Below are 20,254 nucleotides of genomic sequence, written 5' to 3' on the forward strand. Positions count from 1 at the left end.
ACACATGGCCAGTTTGACGTAAAAGCAGGTCAAAACACAAAATTCTTTATAAAGATTTTTGTTCGAAGATATAGATAAGCACAGGCTGATTTTTTTTCTTATCCAGTCATTGACTTAATATGGTTTTTCACCAGACAATACTAAATGATAGAAGCGTAAGCATGCTGGTGATTTGAAGCACACACACGCATGCACGCACGCACGCACACACACACACACGCATGCATGCACGCACGCACGCACACACACACACACACACACACATACACACACGCCAGAATTGAAAAAAAATATAAAGTCATTAGAGATATTTAGAGAGTCTGGATGGAGACAGAAAGACAAACGATAGAAGGCAGACAGGCATATCAGTCAGGTATGAACTGAAAACAAAACAGCCAAAGGGTATAACATCAGTCCAACGTGTAATTAAACTTGTTATCAGTTCACTTGGACCCAGCCATCAACCATATGCAATGAATCCTTCAGTCTGCTGAATGGGAAAAATGTTCACTTCTGAAAAAATAATTTCTTACATATTTATAAATTATCTCATGACATTAAGAGAGAGAGAGAGAGAGAGAGAGAGAGAGAGAGAGGTAACATTAGTCCAACGTGTAATTAAATACATACAAGAGAGACAGAGAGAGATAGGGAGAGAGAGAGAAAGAGAGAGAACGGACGGACGAACGAACGAACGAATCTTTTTTAATGAGGGAAGTGGAATAAACATGAGAGAGAGAGAGAGGGGGAGGGGGGTGGGTGGGGTGTGTGTGGGAGGGGGGCCGGTGGGGAAGAGAGGAGAGAGAGAGGGGGGGAGGGTACACTCACATACAGATGGAGAGAAGGGGCAAAAAGAGGAAGACGAACACGCCGGGAGGTAGACAGGCACATCGATCCGCTGTGTACACTCTGAGAACAACACAATGCTACAGGTACAGGGAATGCAGGTCCTCACTTTGGAATGCTGTGTTCGGTAACAGTGACACTGTACAGTTTTTTTTATCAGTGTTTCAACGAGGATTAAAGACGTCTGACTACCACAGGGGTTTGTTCAAACACAGCGGTGATACGGGTAAATACCTCAAGTCCTTTTCGTCGCTCGCACGTTATCACCAACCTCGGATGGTAGTAACTACTGTTCAACGGAAACAGTCGTATTGAAAGGCGACAGGCCTGTACCGGGGATATTTGTTTCTTTTTTATCTAACAGTCATGACGTGTATTGTTATTTTATAGGAATGAAACAGCCATTTCATTTACTGTGAGTGTGATACAAATTGCAGTATCCACGGACACCCACTATGATTTTTTAGTCACACATTTCTCCAACAACTGTATAACCCATATTGAAATAAACAATAACATAGCGTCTACCCTAGGTCAGATATCAAGCTCTAAGCGTTTCGCAAACACGGAGTCATTTGCACAACGGCTGCCACCTGGGTTGAGCTGGCTGAGATTGCCATTATGCGCTCATCATTCATTTCCTGTGTCATTCGGTCAGTTTTCAGTCATACACAAACACACGCACGCACGCACACACACACACACACACACACACACACACACAGACAGAAACACACACACACACACACACACACATTTAGAGGGTAGATTTTTACAATGGAAATTTGCCAGGGACAACTGTCTTGTTGTCGTGGGCCGGTTCTTTTGTGCATGCTAGCAACACACGTTTACCATCTCCTGCTGCTGCTAGGCCACCACTCCACTGACAGTTGAGCACCCCATGACGAGAGACGTCAGGTTCAGTGAGACCCAGACAGGTCAAGGGCCCACTGTGAGAACACACGAACAGGCAGTGTCAGTCAGGTCATGTCGGGCCAGGTCAGGTCAAGTAGAGTGATGTCACGTTTGTTGTAGTTGTCGTAATCAAGGTATTCCGTTGCGTGAACTCTTTAAATGTTCACGGATTTCTTCCAGCCCCATCTGTGTGTGTGTGTGTATGTGTGTCTGTGTGTGTCTGTGTCTGTGTTTGTGTGTGTTAAAGTAACCGCTGTGTCTAAAGACCAAACCAAACGCGTTGGGTTACGTTGCTGGTCAGGCATCTGCTTAGCAGATGTGGAGTCGACTTTTTGGACGGCTCCTTGAGCAACTGAACTTAAGTGTGTGTGTGTGTGTGTGTGTGTGTGTGTGTGTGTGTGTGTGTGTGTGTGTGTGTGTGCGCGCGTTCGTGTGTGTGCGCGTGTTCAAGTGTATGTGTATATATATATATATATATATATATATATATATATATATATATTCTTGAATGTTTTGAGTCTAACATCTGTGCATGTTATTGGAAAGCGCTTTGAGAGATTACACAGCGCCTAATGTAAATATACATTCGCACGCATACACACATTCCGTGCACACACGAATACGCTTAATCTCTGCGGTTCATTAGCTCGACAGATTTTGGTACAAAGCTGGATACCGTCATCATCATCAAGTCAACGTACATCATCAAGAGGAATAAAACTACAGCAATTCACAGCAAACAATTGGGTTGTTTTGTCTGTATCTCCCCCTCGCCTCCCTCCTCCCCCGAGTTACGCTAAAATTGGGATGGGGTGGGGGGGGGGGGGGGACAATATTGGAGGGGGTAGGGGTGGGTGGAAGGAAGAGGTAGTAATAACATAAATTTATGTCATGAGCGGTGGCATTTTCTTTTACTTTTTCTCGCCTTCAACCAACTTTGCGAGCTAAAATAGGCGCGCCAGGCTATCGGCACAATTCTGCTGTGTCAGACGGCGCAGTGACACTGTCCTAGGAGCCAGGTGTTATCAATCGATTGATGAGGAATACTAAGCAACTGAGATAGAATCGAATAACAACAACAACAACAAGACAGCAACAAGAATAACAATAATAACAACAATACATCAGCAACAACTACTGCTGATATTAATAACAATAATAGTATACATAATGATAATGACGATGACGACATAGAAAATGATAACAACAACAAAAAAAGCAATACAACAACAACAATAACAACAACAACAACCATAATAATAATGTAACCAAGTGCTCTGCTTGCTTCAAAAACTGTTTTATGCACAAGCTGTATAAGCAGACAACATCAGTTTTCACAACTAACCCACTAGACTTCAAAAGCCCTTGCAGGATGTGTGACGCCATTCCCGGTTTGAACGCAAAGCCGCTTACGTCATTTTGTCCTCGCCAGGCAGCCTACTCCTCCACCAGCATCACGGTATGCTATTGGCTGAGCTGGAATCTGTGTTTCTGCTCCACCGTATTTAACTAATATCTCTTTGGTCAGGTCAGTAAACTGCAAGCATTATATACTGGCAGAATCATCGCGATTCCATCTTTAAATCTATTCCATTATGTTTGCCTACGTTAAACTGATTTAACGCAGTTTGTAATTTTCAGTGATGAGCTCGCTAAAACTGACCCTATTCAAGTGACTTAAATTAAGATTATAAATTCATCTTAAATAATCAACACTTCATTTCATACTCATTAGAAAGTAGTTGTTGAGCTCTTTCTTTTGCGACTTATCCGACGTAAATCGGTTCAGGAATCATTTAGAAATCTATCACTGTACACCTTGTAAGAAACACAGTTGTTGTTGGATTTGGCCTGATTTGAGCCAGTCTGCTTCGGAGCACACATGATTGTCTTTGTAGTCTGCTTAACTTGTATAAATTGGCACAGTGAGTGATGAGTGGTGACTTGACCTTAAGGGTGTAGACGCCAATAGGTTGTTAAACTCCAACAACGCGATGAGTGGTCACTTCATACCTGGTCAGTCATCTGACCAGAGGCGCCGTCTCTCGCTGCGTTGCAAGCAGTGTGTGTGTGTGCGTGTGTGTGTCGTGTGCGTTCCCATGTTGCTTTGACATGTAGTCACAGCTGGGCTATGATTGATCTAGAAAATCGCCATGTTGTCATATGCTCGTAGCAGTAAACGTCAGTCAGTGACGTCTCTGGACACTGATAGTTTGTTCGAGAATATTCTAGTTTGTGCATATGAGGCATTCTTTCTCATTTGCTTCACTGATGAAGGTTACAGTGTTTCACTTATTCTCAGTACTCTAAGATGTGTGTAGTATTCTGTCATGATTACAAGATAGTGTTGGATTAATATCAGTTATTGGTTAAAACCAACGGGTATGTATCAGTCTGTTAATTGTAATTTAGTTATCATGCCCTCTCCTATAGGGCTTATTCCAGTATAGTGCTACATGATAAACTGATTCATTTGAGTCACTTTGACACAGTATAAGCTTCACCTTATCTATACTGTCAGTGTACTTTCACTAAATCAGCATAGCTTCAATCTCTTTAACTGCACTATTTAAATGTATTAGAAATGTCATTTGATGTCAGCATTTGGTCTTCACACATATGCATTATGTTGTTGCTTATCCCAAACCCGAGTGATAGTCTTTCCATGTAATATGTATACATGTGCTTTACTGTTCACTTGTGCCGACATGTTGTGCTAATGACATCTGTTTGTGCCATTCCAGGCACTGTCTTCTTCTATTCTTCTCTCATTATTTGTCTTCTTTTCTTATGTTCTTGTAACTATTGTAAATAAAACAATAGAAAACCCCATTTGTGACTGGCCTCTATATGTTCCTGGCCTGTGCGCGGGAATTCTTGTCTATCCTTTGATTCAGTAAATCATCATTTAGGTAGTTCTTTTGTACCGTCCCCTCATAGAACCACTCGGTTCAGTACACGGCGACAATAACAACAGTAATAATAATATTAATACATTTATATAGCACTTTCAAACACCTCAAAGCTTTTTACAACAAGACGTTAGTCCGACACAATGTATGCACACACACGTCTGCATGCCCACAGATACGCCCACACCCACAGACAACCACACCCGCACACTCCCTGTCTCCTTCTCTCTCCACATTCCACCTACACCCACGAGTTGTCCTCTCACCCACTCTGAAGATAAGGTATCAAAGCACACCTGGAAACACGCCTATATGTTTTTAGTATTACCCTCTGACAACCCATCTAACCTGACATTTTTATTCAGCATAAAGTGCACTCTCTTGCTCTCGTAGCGGCGGAACTCCAATATACAGTTATTATCCCTGCCACGTAACCAGTCTCTCTGATCAGATGATGATGATTTACAGCCGAGTACAGAAAAAGAGCACAGAATGAAGTTAATGGGGTAAAAGAAGCCCGTTTCTTTCCCTGTGCATTTCTGGCACACACACACACACACACACGCACACACACACACACACACACAGAGAGAGAGAGAGAGAGAGAGAGAGAGAGAGAGAAGCAACAGTAAACTGGAAAACTGTGTGGCAAAATGAAACACCATAAGCACAACTCCAAACTCAGACTAGATCAAACAAAAGACATCAAACAAACAAAAACAACTAGCAATTTGTTACCCGAGCGAAGACTGTGAGGATACAATAGTAAGGAACACACGTGGGTAGGTCGACCACATACAGTCAAGTTGAAACCTGTTGGAAATGCGCACAAAACTGTTTTTGCCTCCGGCGGTCGACTGTTTTCATATGCAGGAATGTAACAAACGGCTCCCCGAAAAAAAGGGGGGAAAAAAACGACAAACTATACGCCACTTTTATATTTAAAACATCATATAAAAGGAAAATTCTCACAAGACAATTTTTCGAGCCACTTGGTGTTTACACGGCTGGACTTGCATGAGCGGATGAATGTGTCAGTTTTGCGTATGAACTGTGTTCAGATTTTTTTTTTCGGATTGAGTTTGTAGGCTGTTTGATGTGCCCATGAAGGGTAGCCCAACGCTCAGCTTATAGTACACATTGACATTACGCTTACAGTTGGGCCAACCGCAGAAAGAGAGCTGTGTGGTCAATGATTTCTCCATTGCAGCGGGAAGCCGCTTACAGCTTAATCTTTTGTGAAGGACTATGACTCGCAAACTATGAAGCAAGATTGCACTGACTCTTAGTGCTGCAGCCTATGGGGCCAGCTGGCTTTTGGGAACCATCCCAACGCTGACTGTCCAAAAACCCTATTGGCCGAGAGTTTCAAACATAATTATTTTGGAATAATCTTAAGAAAGATAATGATTCGGAGATTTGTCATTAGCGTACATCGTGTGTATTATAATATATGCGTGTGCATGTGTGTGGGAATTTGTGTGTGTGTGTGAGAGAGAGAGAGAGAGAGAGAGAGAGAGTGTGTGTGTGCGTGTGTGTGTGTGACGCTGACTATCAAAAATATGTGAAATGCAAACGGAAATTTGAGCTAAGTCACCCCTCTCTCCCCATCAAATAGATAAATAAACAAATGAATTAATAAACGAACAGCTGAAATAAATCAACTTAAAAAATAGGGTCACCCACCAACCCCCACCCCCACCCTAAAAAAAAAAAAAGTCCTCCGGTTCATTTTGCGGTGGAAGGTAGTGAAGGGGAAGGGGTGACTGATGTTTGCTTTTCAACTGTCCGCGGACTGTCGGGGTCGGGAAAACATGACTATGCTCTTTGTGTCCCACAGCCAGGAAAGGGGTCGGTGACGGTAAGACATGACCACCTCATTGCAGGGTGACGACCTCAGTACTGCTGGCTGGGTATAGCAAGGCAAGGGAACTTTATAATGCGCCTTGTCCCTTTGGGGGAAATAAAAAAAAAAAGGAGGATGGGGTGTTGGGGGTGGGGGTGGGGGGTGTTGACGGGTTGAATGCAATGCCACACGAAGCAGCGCAACAATACTTGGAGTGGAGTGATGGCCTGGAGGTAACGCGTCCGCCTAGGAAGCGAGATAATCTGAGCGCGCTGGTTCGAATCATGGCTCAGCCGCCGATATTTTCTCCCCCTCCACTAGACCTTGAATGGTGGTCTGGACGCTAGTCATTCGGATGAGACGATAAACCAAGGTCCCGTGTGCAGCATGCACTTAGCGCACGTAAAAGAACCCATGGCAATAAACGGGTTGTTCCTGGCAAAATTATGTAGGGAAATCCAATTCGATAGGAAAAGCAAATAACACTGCACGCAGGAAAAAAACCCAAAAATAAATAAATAAAAAAAGGGTGGCGTACATCTGTATGATACCCGATCATTAAGTCTTGTCTTGTCTATAATCCTGTGGTAACAGGGCAACAGTCCACAATAGTCTGGCCTACTGACATATCGGGGAATACAGTCCATTGTACTTTCAGCAGAGCCATGCCTGATGTTTGTCATGTGGCGCTGGTAAAGAACAGACGGAGAAGGGGGTCGAGTGTGGGGGCGCTGGTGGAATGCATCCTTATCTCCAAGAGTGGTTGACATACAACATGCACACACACACGCACACACAAAGATACATACAGACACACACACACATATATATACACGTGTGCGTGTGTGTGTGTGTGTGTGTGTGTGTGTGTGTGTGTGTGTGTGTGTGTGTGTTTTGTGTGTGTGTGAGTGAGAGAGAGTGAGTGAGAGAGAGAGAGAGAGAGGGTGGAAAGAGAAAGTGTGGGGGAGATGGGGTAAGTAGACAGCAATACAGAAATACGAGACACAAAAGTACGTATACGACATGAATGATTTGGTCCACAGTGGTAACAAACTACTAAGATGAGTATTGAGAACACACACACACACACACACACACACACCACGCTGGCGACTAAAGAAAGAGACAGATGGAGAGAAAGACCAGATTTCAGATACCAATTTTTAAAAAGCCACACCTTCACTGAAAGGGGTTCAGTGTGAACATGTCATACATGTATCTCCACACATACATTAACATAGATAAAATTCATCACCCTGGTAATAATGTAAAACTTTGAAACGACTTACCAAACTTCTCCTCGTTCTCATGGGTTTTTGTTTTTTTGTTTTTGTTTTTGTTTTGTTTTGTTTTGTTTGTTTTGTTTTTCTTTTTTATCTTTTCTTTTATTTCTCTGATGAGTAGTTCCAACATAAGATGTGATGGTGTGCTGTGATACTTTAAAGGGATAAAACTATTCTCATTTCTTCAAATATTAAACAAGTAAAGAGACAAAAAGCACGTATCACGAACTCTCAGAACCGCTGTCAAAATTACGGCCCATAGCAGAACATGTTCTTTGGAAAGCACACCGTAGTCTTATGAAGGAAATGGTCACGAATAATATCAAGCCCACAATCAAACATCTTGCATTTACAGAAAAAAGGGACAAAACTGACGTTTTTTAATTTCTGACACACAACACTCTGGAATCCTTATATTAATAAAAATCTGAAGCAGTTAAACAGCTGAAAGCACGTACCAAGAACAGTACATTAACAAATGGTGACAATTTATTCCGCAGCGGGAATGAATGTGTGACTCGCCGGTAAAGAACATATGCCCTAACGCACATTTGCATTTAAACCATGAGTGACACAGTGTCTTGATTTAAAAAGGCCATAATAAACACTCGAGCGGTGCAAAGCAAATACCTCTGTACGTATGGGAAAGAAAAAGTGTAACTGAATACAGGCCCGCCGAACAGCACACTCAAACGAACTGAACGTTGATTTATATTTTATTCCCTCGGTGCGTTAGGAAAAGAAAGGAAAAGTAAATGAGTCGCTTAGGACGTGTCAGCTGCCTGGTAGCCTTTTTTGACTTCATATGTTTGTTATTACGTATGGTTTTTTGTGTATACCTATATTGTCAAAACTCTCCCCAAGAATGGCAGTCTGCAACAATGCCAAAACTACCGTACCATCAGCCTGATATGCCATCCGAGCAAGGTTATGTTGAAGATTATTCAGAGAAAACTGAAACCACATGTGTAGAAGATCATTGCAGAAAAACAGGTATGATTCAGACCAAGGCGCAGCACAAAAGAACAAATCTTCAACCCCAGGATACTGTGTGAGAGGTACATTTTACACCATCAAAACCTCTACCACGTCTTCGTGGATTTTAAGAAGGCCTTCGACAGGGCATGGCAAGAGGCCTTGTGGGCAACTATGAATCTGTACAACATCAACGCCAACCTGATCAAGGTGATACAACGTCTGTATGAAAAGGCCAGCAGCGCAGTCTACTTTAATGGCAGCACAGGAGACTGGTTCAATATAATTGTTGGAGTAAGATAAGGCTGTTTACTATCTCCCACTCTCTTCAACATCTTCTTGGAGAAAATCATGACTGACGCACTTGAACACCATGAAGGAACAGTCAGCACTGATGGCAGGACATCCACCAACCTGTGCTTTGCCGACATTGACGGAGTGGTAGGGAATGAAGATGAGAGCTTGTGAACCTGGTGGGTTGCCTTGACAAAACATTTGCAGATTGCATGGAGATCAGCGCAAAGAAGACCAAACTGATGACCAACAACTCCGACGGTGAAAAACCTCAGTGCAATCGTTTCGGACGAAGAATCCAAGACAGAAATAGTATTCAGGATAGGTCAGACATCAACAGCGCTGACAAAACTGAGGCCCATCTGAAAGGACAGCAACATCACGCTTTGCTCCAAGATGAGACTGATGCACTCCCCTGTCATTTCCATATTTCTATATCCCTACGAGACACGGACATTGACAACCAGTGAACTAAAGAATAAAATACAGGCCTTAGAGACGAGATGCTTCCGGAAGATCCTCGGCATCACATATAGGGACCACATCACAAGGGATGATGTGCGCAGAAGAGTCAAGCAAACTATTGGGCCACATGATGATCTACTGACCACTGCATAGAAAATGAAACTTAAGTAGTATGGCCACGTCTCGCGTACATCAAGGACTGGCCAAGACCTTCCTGCAGGGAACAGTGCAGACAGCAAGGAGAAGAGGCAGGCACAAGAGATGGGAGGACAACATCTCAGCCGGAGTGGGCAGGTCTAACCCTGAGTGAGACAGTCAGAAGGACAGACAACTGCGAAGGATAGAGGAAGCTGGTTACCAAATGTATGGTGCTCCTACAGTTTACGAGACTACGGGATGCATAGAATGTTCGTGTTCTAATTCTTTTCTATTTTTTTTTTTCAATCCTCTAGCGAATTCGGCCACCGCTCTATGGCCGCAGCACCGTCATATGACAATCATTTGACACCAGTATGCACACAGCAACAACAGAAGAAGAAGAAAAAGAAATGTCCAGATTGAACAGAAGTATGAGCAAATTAGCACCAGTTCACACGTTTTATCAGTAACAATCATTCCGCAGTTAAAAATGAAAAACAACAACAAAACCAAAACAACAACAACAAACAACAACAACAAAACAAACAAAAAAACCACTACAGTTTCTGCTAAGTTTCTTAGCCGTGAAGACTCGGTCATAAACTTTTTTTTTCAGTTCTACTGAAAACATTGTTAATTACTGGAATGAATTAATCGAGAGAGAGAATGGCCAACAAATAAACATAATTCTCACCTTTGCAGCTGTCAACAATTTGGAATGACATGGCCTTGAAACTTTCAACCATGGTGTAAGGCTTTCTGTCCACAGAATCGCCTGCCCAACACTACTTCCTAAATGACATGCACGCGTAGACCGCAAAAGGAACGACTTTCGTGGTGTGTATTGTGTCTGCGCCAATTCCAACGAACGACACGCAGGCTGTGCGTTCTGATGGATAACAGTACGTGCTGCAGTCGCGCGAGGTTGTGTCAGTGAGCGAGAAAACGTGCGTGTAACATTGACGGAAGCGGCCTCTGCCAGCTTTCAACTGAAGGCGGATAGCACAGTGATAATGGAGAGTGGTTGGCAGTAGCCCCACAAGAGGGAGTGAGCAGTTTTGTCCAGAGCAAATGTGTCCTCTGCCCCGCCCCCTCCCCGTCTCGAACCCCAACTCTCAGTGCCCCCTGGTGTATATCAACGCGGATCACATTTCCCACCAGTGGAGAGAATTACACAATAGGCAAGGGAATTTAGATTAAAATTTGCGCTAGGTCAAAATGTCTGCAACAAAACCGTTCTTTTTACGATAAAATAGAATAAATCATACTGATCACACTGAAATAAAGTTGACCACTATAGGGGGGGCGGGAACATAAGTAGATTTTGATTTTTAATGTCCAGAATCGAATATTTTTATTACTTCTGCCTGTGTGAGAGCGCCTTGTGGTTCGTCCGTCGGGATCGACGAGGACCATCTAGTCATCCTGGGGGTGGGTGGGTTGGGCTCTGTGGGTGCGCAGATGACTGGTCAGGCCAATCCGCGCCTGGAAGGTTCTGACGTAGTGTGGACAGGGGATGGTGGCGGCTGTCGGGGACTTGGTGGCACTGCTTTTCCTGGCCTGCGTTGCTCTGCTGCAGTGATTCTGTTGGCCTCACAGGATTTGGCGCCTTTGTGGACAGCTGAACGCCACTTTGTTCTGTCCATTGCATTCAGCTCCCATGTGTCGTGGCTGATGTTGAAGGCCTTCAGAGAAGCTTTCAGAGTGTCTTTGAAGCGCTTCTTTTGGCCTTGCCATGTTGGACGGAGTTCGCCGTACAGCAGTTTCTTGGGGAGCTGGTGGTCTGGCATGCCAACTACATGGCCTGCCCAGCGCAGCTGGGCCTGCATCAAGATGTTGTAGATGCTGGGCACGTTTGCACGAATGAGTACCTCTGTGTCAGGGATCTTCTCTTGCCACTTTATGCCGAGAAGTTTTCTGAGGCTGGTGGTGTGGAAGTGGTTCAGCTTTTTGGCGTGGCGTTTGTAGACGTCCATGATTCACATCCATAGAGCAGTGTGGTGAGAACTACGGCCTTGTATACTTTGAGCTTCGTCTCCAGGGTGATGCCTCTCCTGTTCCAAACGTTCTTATGGAGTCTGCCGGAGGCAGCACTGGCTTTGGCGAGTCTGGCATTCACCTCGTCGTCGATGACAACTGTGCGAGAGAGTGTACTGCCCAGGTATGTGAACTTGTCCAACGCGTTCAGTCGTTGCCCGTTGATGAAGATGTTTGGTTCAACGTAAGGCTTTCCTGGAGCTGGCTGGTGCATCACCTCAGTCTTCTTTGTGCTGATTGTGAGGCCAAAGTTGTCACAGGCAGCAGAGAACTTGTCGACGCTGTGTTGCATGTCAGCTTCGGAGGCAGCATTGAGAGCACAGTCATCAGCAAACAGGAAGTCGTTGACGGTGTCTGTCCTCACCTTGGTTTTTGCTTGAAGCCTCCTGAGGTTGAAGAGTGAGCCATCTGTGCGGTACTTGATGCCAATGCCTACGTAAGCGTCTCTGAAGGCATCTGTCAGCATGGCTGAAAACATGAGACTGAACAGGGTGGGGGCAAGAACACACCCTTGCTTGACTCCGTTGGAGACAGGGAATGGTTCTGAAGTCTCCCCGTTGCCTTGGACTCGGGCCAGCATCCCATCGTGTAGTTGCCGTATGATGGTGATGAACTTTCTGCGACATCCGTACTTCGCCATGATTCTCCAAAGGCCATCTCTGCTCACAGTATCGAAGGCCTTGGTTAGATCGACACAGGTGGAATAAAGGTTGGCGTTCTGTTCCTGACACTTCTCCTGGAGCTGCCTGGCAGCAAACACCATATCGATAGTCCCGCGTTGTTTTCGGAAGCCACACTGGCTCTCTGGTAGGAGACCTTGCTCAAGGTGCGCTATGAGACGGCTGAGTAGCACTCTGGCCAGAGTCTTGCCTGCGGTATAAGGGGTCGCTAGAGGAAAGCGTTCAGCGCGGTACGGTACATGTGACTGACTGCTGCCGCGCTGATGCTGATCTGTGAGCAGGTCACTGCGACAGACAACTGATTCTGAACAGTAAGCTAGGAACAGAGCTCTTTGGGGTCAAAAGGAAACAAACATTTTCAATTTCATGTATTTTAAACTAATATAAATATCTAAATATGTGTTAACCCGGTTCGGTTTCAATGAACATTATCGGCGGTGAGACAATAAGTTCGGAAAGTGTGGAGGGCAGATGATGGCAAAACTGAACATCATGTCTTGATGTGAAAACGGTATGAAATACATGTTTTTCTTTGGAAATGAACCGGTATTTGCAAATGTGACTCACGAACCCTGGCGCAGTAAACGTCGATTTAGCGTGGGATATAAATATTAATCATAATGATAACAATGGATCATAAATTTTATTAATGATTATGTAAAACTTTGTTGTAACATGTGTAACATTGAATCCAAGTTACCTAAACTAACTTTCCTTACACAGATGTTTGAAATACTGGATTTATAATAATGATAGTAATGAATCTATCATGCGATCCTTAGCCAGTGCAATGCATTCAAACAAAGCCTGTGTAAAATTATGTATTTTATTAATAATTACCTAAAACCTGATGACATATGTAACATGGAACCAAAAATACCTAAACTAACTTCCCCACCCCGGATGATTTTATTTTTCAGAAACACTGCAGGCACTCCATTTTCACATCAAATCTCCCCCGTGTTTAACTGTTTAAAGTACTACTGTTCATCTCATTATGAAATGGGAATTGTATTATTTATATCACTTCACAAAAGTTTTCCTCTATATCTGAAGAATTGTGATCAAAACACCGGATTCTTTGTATCTTTCTATTCGATAAATCAACAGAAAACTGATTAGCGTTATCCTCACAGTGAACAAATATGTAGGATTGCAGAAAAACAAAATGTAATAAAAGTAAGACTATGAGAAAAAAACAAAACAAAACAAAAAACAAAACAAAACAATAATAACAACAACAATCAACAACTAAAAATAAGGAATTTTATTATCTGCGTAAAGCAGAACCGAAGAACATGTGTTCCGTGTCCAAATGTGACACCTGACGTCATCTCAAGCACTACTAAACGTGAAATGCTTCAAACTTAATTAATTTTAAGAAATTCATTCACAATCAATGTATACTTTGGCTTTTCAGAACTTGTGTGATGTAAAATGTGGCTGTTCTAATCAAATTTTGCAAAACAATAAGCGCGTAGGGACTGACGTGTTTCGGATACAACGAATTTTTTCGATCCACACTTCGTCTGTCTTGTGAACTGATAAACTACATCATTTCGTGACAAAACTTCACCAGACAGCAAAAGCCAAAATCAGGGTAATTTAAGGGGTTATTTTCTACCTTGAACTTTGTTGTTTGGAACTTTTGATGCAACAAGTCTTCAACTGAAAGCAGTCTTACCGAACTACATGCGTTGACTTGGTTCGAAATCTTACGCCAGTATCCGAATATTACCGCATCTCGCCATGTGTCAGAAACAGTGACCGGATCAGAGATAAATGTACAAACAAACCATAACAACGACGAAATTAACATTCACAGTTTGTTTGTTTTTAAAAAATTATTTTTTATTTTATTTTTATTTTTAAATATAGCAACCATGGAGTTCGAATGAACATTTCGGAGATTTCCGTGTAACATATGTACATTTCACACGCTGTCGGAAACAACACATTTTCTGAATCTGTTCAAACACACACGATTGAAGGGTTTGATACTTTAACTGTTTAATAGTCATGTTGATGTGTCTTAAACTGGGATCACTGAGTTCTTTTCTTCACATTAGAGCAGTTCCACAAGAAATGCTGGACGATTTGTTTTTGTTCAACGCTCAAATACTAAAATATGGAACAAACTGTCATCTCAACTAAAATAGGCACCAACTTTGAATACATTCAGTGATCGACTGGACGATTCCTTGAAACTATTCAATGTTTCTGAAAGCTTTGACGAGCAAAACCTGGCAAATTTGGCGTGGAGCCATGACCGAATGATTCGAAAGTTAGATCGTGAAACGAAGAAGGGACTGTTAAAGGGCTTCACGGCTTGTTTTGTCCATACCTTAAGACTGTCCCTGGAAAAATTTTGCAGAAATATCCACTTAAAAAAAAAAAAAGAAAACAAACAAACAAAAAACACTAACAGCAAAAACAAACAAAAACGCATGCATGAAGGAAAAGAGGCAAAGCCTTCACGTCTCACTGAAGTGTTTCTTCTTAAGTCAACAAAACTGAAAACTACGGGATCTCACCGTCAGAAACAAAAAATACAAACAGAAAAAAGAGTGACGTCACCAACATGGCGGTAGAGTGACAATCACTGCTTTTCTCCCAGCATTTTTACTCGATCTGTTCGATTCACTGCAATGGTGGCAGAGTCAAATTTATGATACTGGAGCATGTCGACCTGTGTATAATTTTACCCAGGATTTGCACGGGAATAACACATGTAATGATTATTGTCTGTTTGTTGTAGTGTACAGTGTTGTGCAGTGTAGTAGTAATCATCTAGTTGCGGTGGTGTCGCGCTTGTCAACCAATGTTTGTTAACCAGTATTTGGGGGGTTAAGTGCGAGGACAGTGTTTTGTTGTGACCAGAGGACTGTTATATATCGTGTCATATCACCTTGTGTTTACTGATTTTGGTGTAAATATCCATCGAATCAACCTTTTGTGCTGTAGAATTTTGTTCAAGACAATACATTAAGGGTTTTATGTAGTTTTTGCAAAGATCAAATAGAAATTGAAGTGCATTTTATTTGTATCTGTCCATGCTACAAAGAATTACGGCATCATTATTTTGAATCAAACACAATTAATGAAGAGCTATTCAGTGATTTAATGCAATGCTCTGATGTAACATCAATGCATAATCTAGCCGTTTGTATTTCACGCTGAGAAAAGCGCGATATATTGATGGAGATAAGCAACTGATTATTTGCTTTTCCTGTTCTAGACGAATATCCATACACATGCAATGCAGGTGTGAGCCGCATGCCACAACTCAATTCGAATGAAGGATGCATCGCACGCGCGTGTGGTGTGTGTGTGTGTGTGTGTGTGTGTGCGTGCGTGCGTGTGTGACTTATCCACGTCAGCTAAGCAGATTATAGGATTGTGTAATTCAGAGTCCAAGCAAAATTGTAATGTACTAGAATACGGTCTGTTATTGTTGACAATGTTAGGAGCCTGATGACTAATGAACATTAAACCATCTGGAATCTGAAATCTTCACTTCCTTGCGCCTTCAACATCAACACACAGGAAAACAAACAGCGACAATTTGGCAGTCAATAAGTAACCGCTGACTTGTCGCCGAAAAGCTGAATTGTCTCCGATCAGCGACAGTTCAACGGTTAATTGAGCTCCGCCAAATTGTCGCCGGCGACAAATCAGCGGAGGCAACAATTCAGTGGTTGATATTCTCCTGCACTGCGTTGAGGGTGAGGAAAGCTGCTTTATTTTCAGGGGTGCTTTTTTGTCATCAGTTACACTGCTGAACGAGTACACCATCAAGTGGCAGAACGATCACAACTCCTTACCCTTAAAGTAAGAGCGTATTTTCTGCACGCGTTGTGCACTTGTTCCGCAAATTTAGCAAGACTCGTGTTGCAAGCTAGGGTTGGTAACCCGTATGCACATCATGACATGATACTTCAAGGTTACGCTATGTGGTGGTTGTTTTTCCCTTTTCGTTCAGGGTTCCCAGCAAATAAAAATCAGTTACCCATGTGGATGGACGAATTCACACGTTGGATGTGCGGAATACTAGGTTATATTCTTACTCATCTAAAAATGTGCAATGATTCCGTGCATCGCGACATCCACAAGAAGTGAAGATTTGTGAAAGAGAGAGAGACAGAGAGAGTGTGTGTGTGGGGTCATTGTCAAGGAGGCGCTGTTGCAGAATCGGTGGCGTTAGACTTCTCATCCAGTGTTCACCAGTGATCAGGGTTCGAGGCCCCGTGTCGGTGTTGTTTCCTTGAAAGGCACTTGATTCCCATTTTCCCCACTCCACCTGGGATGTAAATGGGTACGTGGGTCGGGGAGGGTTAAAATGGCGAAAGAGAGGATTAGGCCCCGCCTTCCTATGCCGAGCACTAGACACAGTGGATTCTCTGCCGCGATGGCCGTAAAAGGCTTTGGGAACATTGTCCTTTTGAATCTTGAACCACCACAGTAATGAAAGGACAACAAAATGAAGCCGAGGTGCTGGCATCAGGAAGATAATAATGGGAATACATGTAGTCAGTGTAACTGACGATGAAAATTTTTTTCTCTTCTTCCTTCTGACATCATTTCTCTCAGATACTACTATTCTTTTCGTTTTTATTCTTTCGTTTACTTTTCTTCTGTTTACTCTTTCCTTTATCTATATTTAATTCTTTACAAGCCTTCCTTTTCGTTACCCTTTCTGCCTCGATTTCTAATCACATGTCCACTGCATGTGTCCCCCACATCTGGTTATTTTCACCCTGAAATTCTTCCTCTTCTGCATGGTTATCAACCCCTCCCCCCTTGTGCCTATTTATTAGCTCCCCCACCCCTATTTCTCAGTCTTTTCATGCGCATTTTTTTCCTTTTTTACCATCCCACCTCTCATATTGAACAACTTTTTCTTTGATTTTATTTCTCTATAAAATTCTGACATGATGCTTTCATGTTTATTCCTATTTCCTGGGCAAACATGTTCTGGTCAACATTTTCCTAAATCCTGAGGGTAGTATTCAGTGTGCACATACATATTATTGTACTTAGGTGTAGAGCTTGTGGAGAGGGAGGGGATTGAGTGAGTAAAGGAGACACAGAGAGAGAGTGAGAGGGGGTGTGTGTGTATGTATACCATGCTTCTCTTTCAGGGAATATGATTAAAACAAAACAAAAAAAACACACACAAAAAACACATTTTCCTTGCACCCCCCCCCTCCCTTTGTCCACATTTTCCTGTCATCTGAAAGTGTTTTGTAGTGCACGTTAATTCAGAAATTATATTAACTTTCATAGCATGCTACATCAAGTGGCTGTGATTTATTACTGTTATAAGTGTATTCAGCCCGTTTTAGGTTTTGGCCTTGAAGTTCAACGTCTGCCACATCTATGTGTGTCAAACTGCGGGCCAAGAGACTATGTGGTGTGAGTGATAAGTCTTTGGATGCATATGGGATTTTTAATTCCATTAATGATGTATTATACATTTGTATATATGTCAAATAAAGTGTATATGTGTCTGTAAGAATTTGTTTCTATTATCTCTGAAAAAAAAACAAAAAAAAAAGAAAAAAAAAAAGAAAAGAAACTTTTTCTTTTTTTTCTGGATCAAAAATGGGGAAAAAAAGGGGGGAAAAGTTCATTTTCCATGACTGAAAAAAAAACACCCCACGAAATCTGTTATTTCTTCAGATATTTGCAAGAGGTGAAGTAGTTTTCCTCCTAACACAGTCACAAGACCATATGAAACTTGACTTTTCTTCTTCCATGAACACATTATTTTCCTATATTTATTGTTATGTATGCCCAACAGAAATCATCTCTGCTCCTGGGAAAAAACCCAACTGATTTATTCAGTCAAATAGCAAACTGATCATGTGTTGTTTGTCATGCGAATCCCAGCTGAAAGACCGATAGCAAACTGTGTAAAGTTAGTGCTGAAGCAGGGTGGCACTGTCTATCCTACTAGCGAGGAGGTGGAAGCATCATGACAGTTAAGCACAGGAAGTTTTCAACAAAGTCACAATATGTTTGTCCTGTGATGCAGTGCCGGTTTCAAAAATAATATACACTGCAATTCCTTTTCTTAACAAGGAAAAGCAAAAAGAACCTCCCCCCCAGCCCCCCCCCCCCCAAAAAAAAAAACACAAACAAAACCCCCCCAAAATCTTACATAAGTTACAATAAAAAAAAGTTTCCAGGACTTTTTGTGGAACAGTTATCAGTCCTGACTTCCCCATCCTTATACTTCCATTATGCTCAGAAAATAGGTGAGAGACTAATAATTTGCAACAGGCAATTAAAGTTCAGTTAGGATTATGAAGGCATACTGACAAGCAGAGAGAAATTTCAGAATTCTAAGGCAGGGTTCCCAGGTGGTGGGCATGAAGCCAAAAAAGGACCTTTAAAGGACTTTATAAGGACCTCAAATCAGTTTAAAAGGACCTTTGCCGACATGACTTTACAGTACACCCCAATCTATTTGACATGCAGAACAGCAGACACTTACCTCTCATAAACGGAAGAACAGCTAATCCCATTTGACTGTCGTATTTAGTCTTTGCAATTCACGTCACTGTAGGCTAGGCCTAAGCAAAGCAGCAGCAGCAGGCGTGACTCACAGCCACTGTACCACGCTTCGCGTCTGCCACCGAGCAGAAAGCGCACTACTGTTAGGGCCTAGGCCTATAGGCTGTATCCTCCTACAGTAAGTACTGAGTTTCAGACGATCGCGTCGGCATCTTTCAACGCGCTTTGCAACTTGCGGTTTTGGTGTCGAAGGTGTTTCAGTTTCGTTCTCAAGTCTCTTTCTCTTCATAAAACAGGACTTAACAGTACCTTTCAAAAATTAAAAGGACCTCCTGATGAGTTAAAAGGACCAACTTGCTGAATCAAAGCACTTAAAAGGCCTTTTGACCAAAATCCAATTCCTAAGGACTTAAAAGGACTTAAAAGGACCCTACGAACCTTGTAAGGGCCTACTGGCAAGAATGGAGAAATTTCAGAATATCAAGACTACTTAAAGGGAGAAATTTCAGAATCATTAAAGCCTACTGGCAAAAATGGAGAACTTTCAAGCCTTCCCTGTCTGAGCGTCAGTGTCCAGTTATTTGATTTGACTGACCTCTGACAGTGGTCTATTTTCTAGCAAGTTTAGTGGTCATCACACAAAATATTGAATGAGCAGTTTGTTAACAAATCCTCCAATCAACTTGCACACACAACAGAAAGAATTCTAAGGAACGTGTTAATAGGAAATGTTGATTATTCAAGATTGGACAATGCAGCTTTTATGCCTTTTGGTCTTGAAATTGCAACCAAGAAAATATTAAACAAACAATTCTTGTATCATTTCTAAAGACCTGTATTGCATCTAAAGAAACATAAAAGATGAATTTTCTGTGTGAAATTTATTGCATCAAAATAAACATTAATTAATCAGAAGACAAAATTGTCTGTGTGACCTGCATATTTTCTCAAAAGAAGTGTATTGTGTAAAAGTTAATTGGTCTTTTTGGAGCAATGTATTGTGTAAAAGTTGATTGGTCTCTGTGGAGCAATGTATTGTGTTAAAGTTAATTGGTCTTTGAGGAGCAATCTTCAGTCATTCATAATTGTATTCTGATATTGTGCTTAGTTTGCCTGTGTTTTGTTTTCCTTTTGTTCATTATCTCCAGAAACAAACACATTATCTATTGAATGTTTTATTGTTGCCCATTAACCAAAAAAAAACAAAAAAAAAACCCAAAAAACACACAACATCTGATAATGAAGATAACAACTTTGCTCAAACAGTGATGGAAAATGATGAACTCTCACCACCACCCCCAACAATCACCAGTTCATTCACTCAAATCTTCAGAAAACTGTCAA

At 42.1% G+C, this 20,254-nt stretch overlaps 1 protein-coding gene across 4 annotated transcripts in view; it reads right to left on the minus strand.

Moving 5' to 3' along the window:
- Positions 1 to 10,693, minus strand: part of LOC143282974 (N-acetyllactosaminide beta-1,6-N-acetylglucosaminyl-transferase-like) — a 42,302-nt gene extending 31,609 nt beyond the window's left edge. For 2 of the 4 annotated variants that reach the window (XM_076588907.1, XM_076588966.1), the window contains exon 1: positions 10,369 to 10,693. In XM_076588907.1, the coding sequence (XP_076445022.1) occupies positions 10,369 to 10,420 (52 nt within the window). In that variant the 5' untranslated portion in view covers positions 10,421 to 10,693. Of the gene's footprint in view, positions 1 to 1,622; positions 1,797 to 10,368 lie in introns of all 4 variants that reach the window. The other 2 variants (XM_076588947.1, XM_076588937.1) reach the window with 2 other exon arrangements.
- Between the last annotated feature and the right edge of the window lie 9,561 nt (positions 10,694 to 20,254).

Source organism: Babylonia areolata, chromosome 1 (genome assembly GCF_041734735.1).
Source record: "Babylonia areolata isolate BAREFJ2019XMU chromosome 1, ASM4173473v1, whole genome shotgun sequence".
In the NCBI taxonomy this organism is placed as follows: domain Eukaryota; kingdom Metazoa; phylum Mollusca; class Gastropoda; order Neogastropoda; family Buccinidae; genus Babylonia; species Babylonia areolata.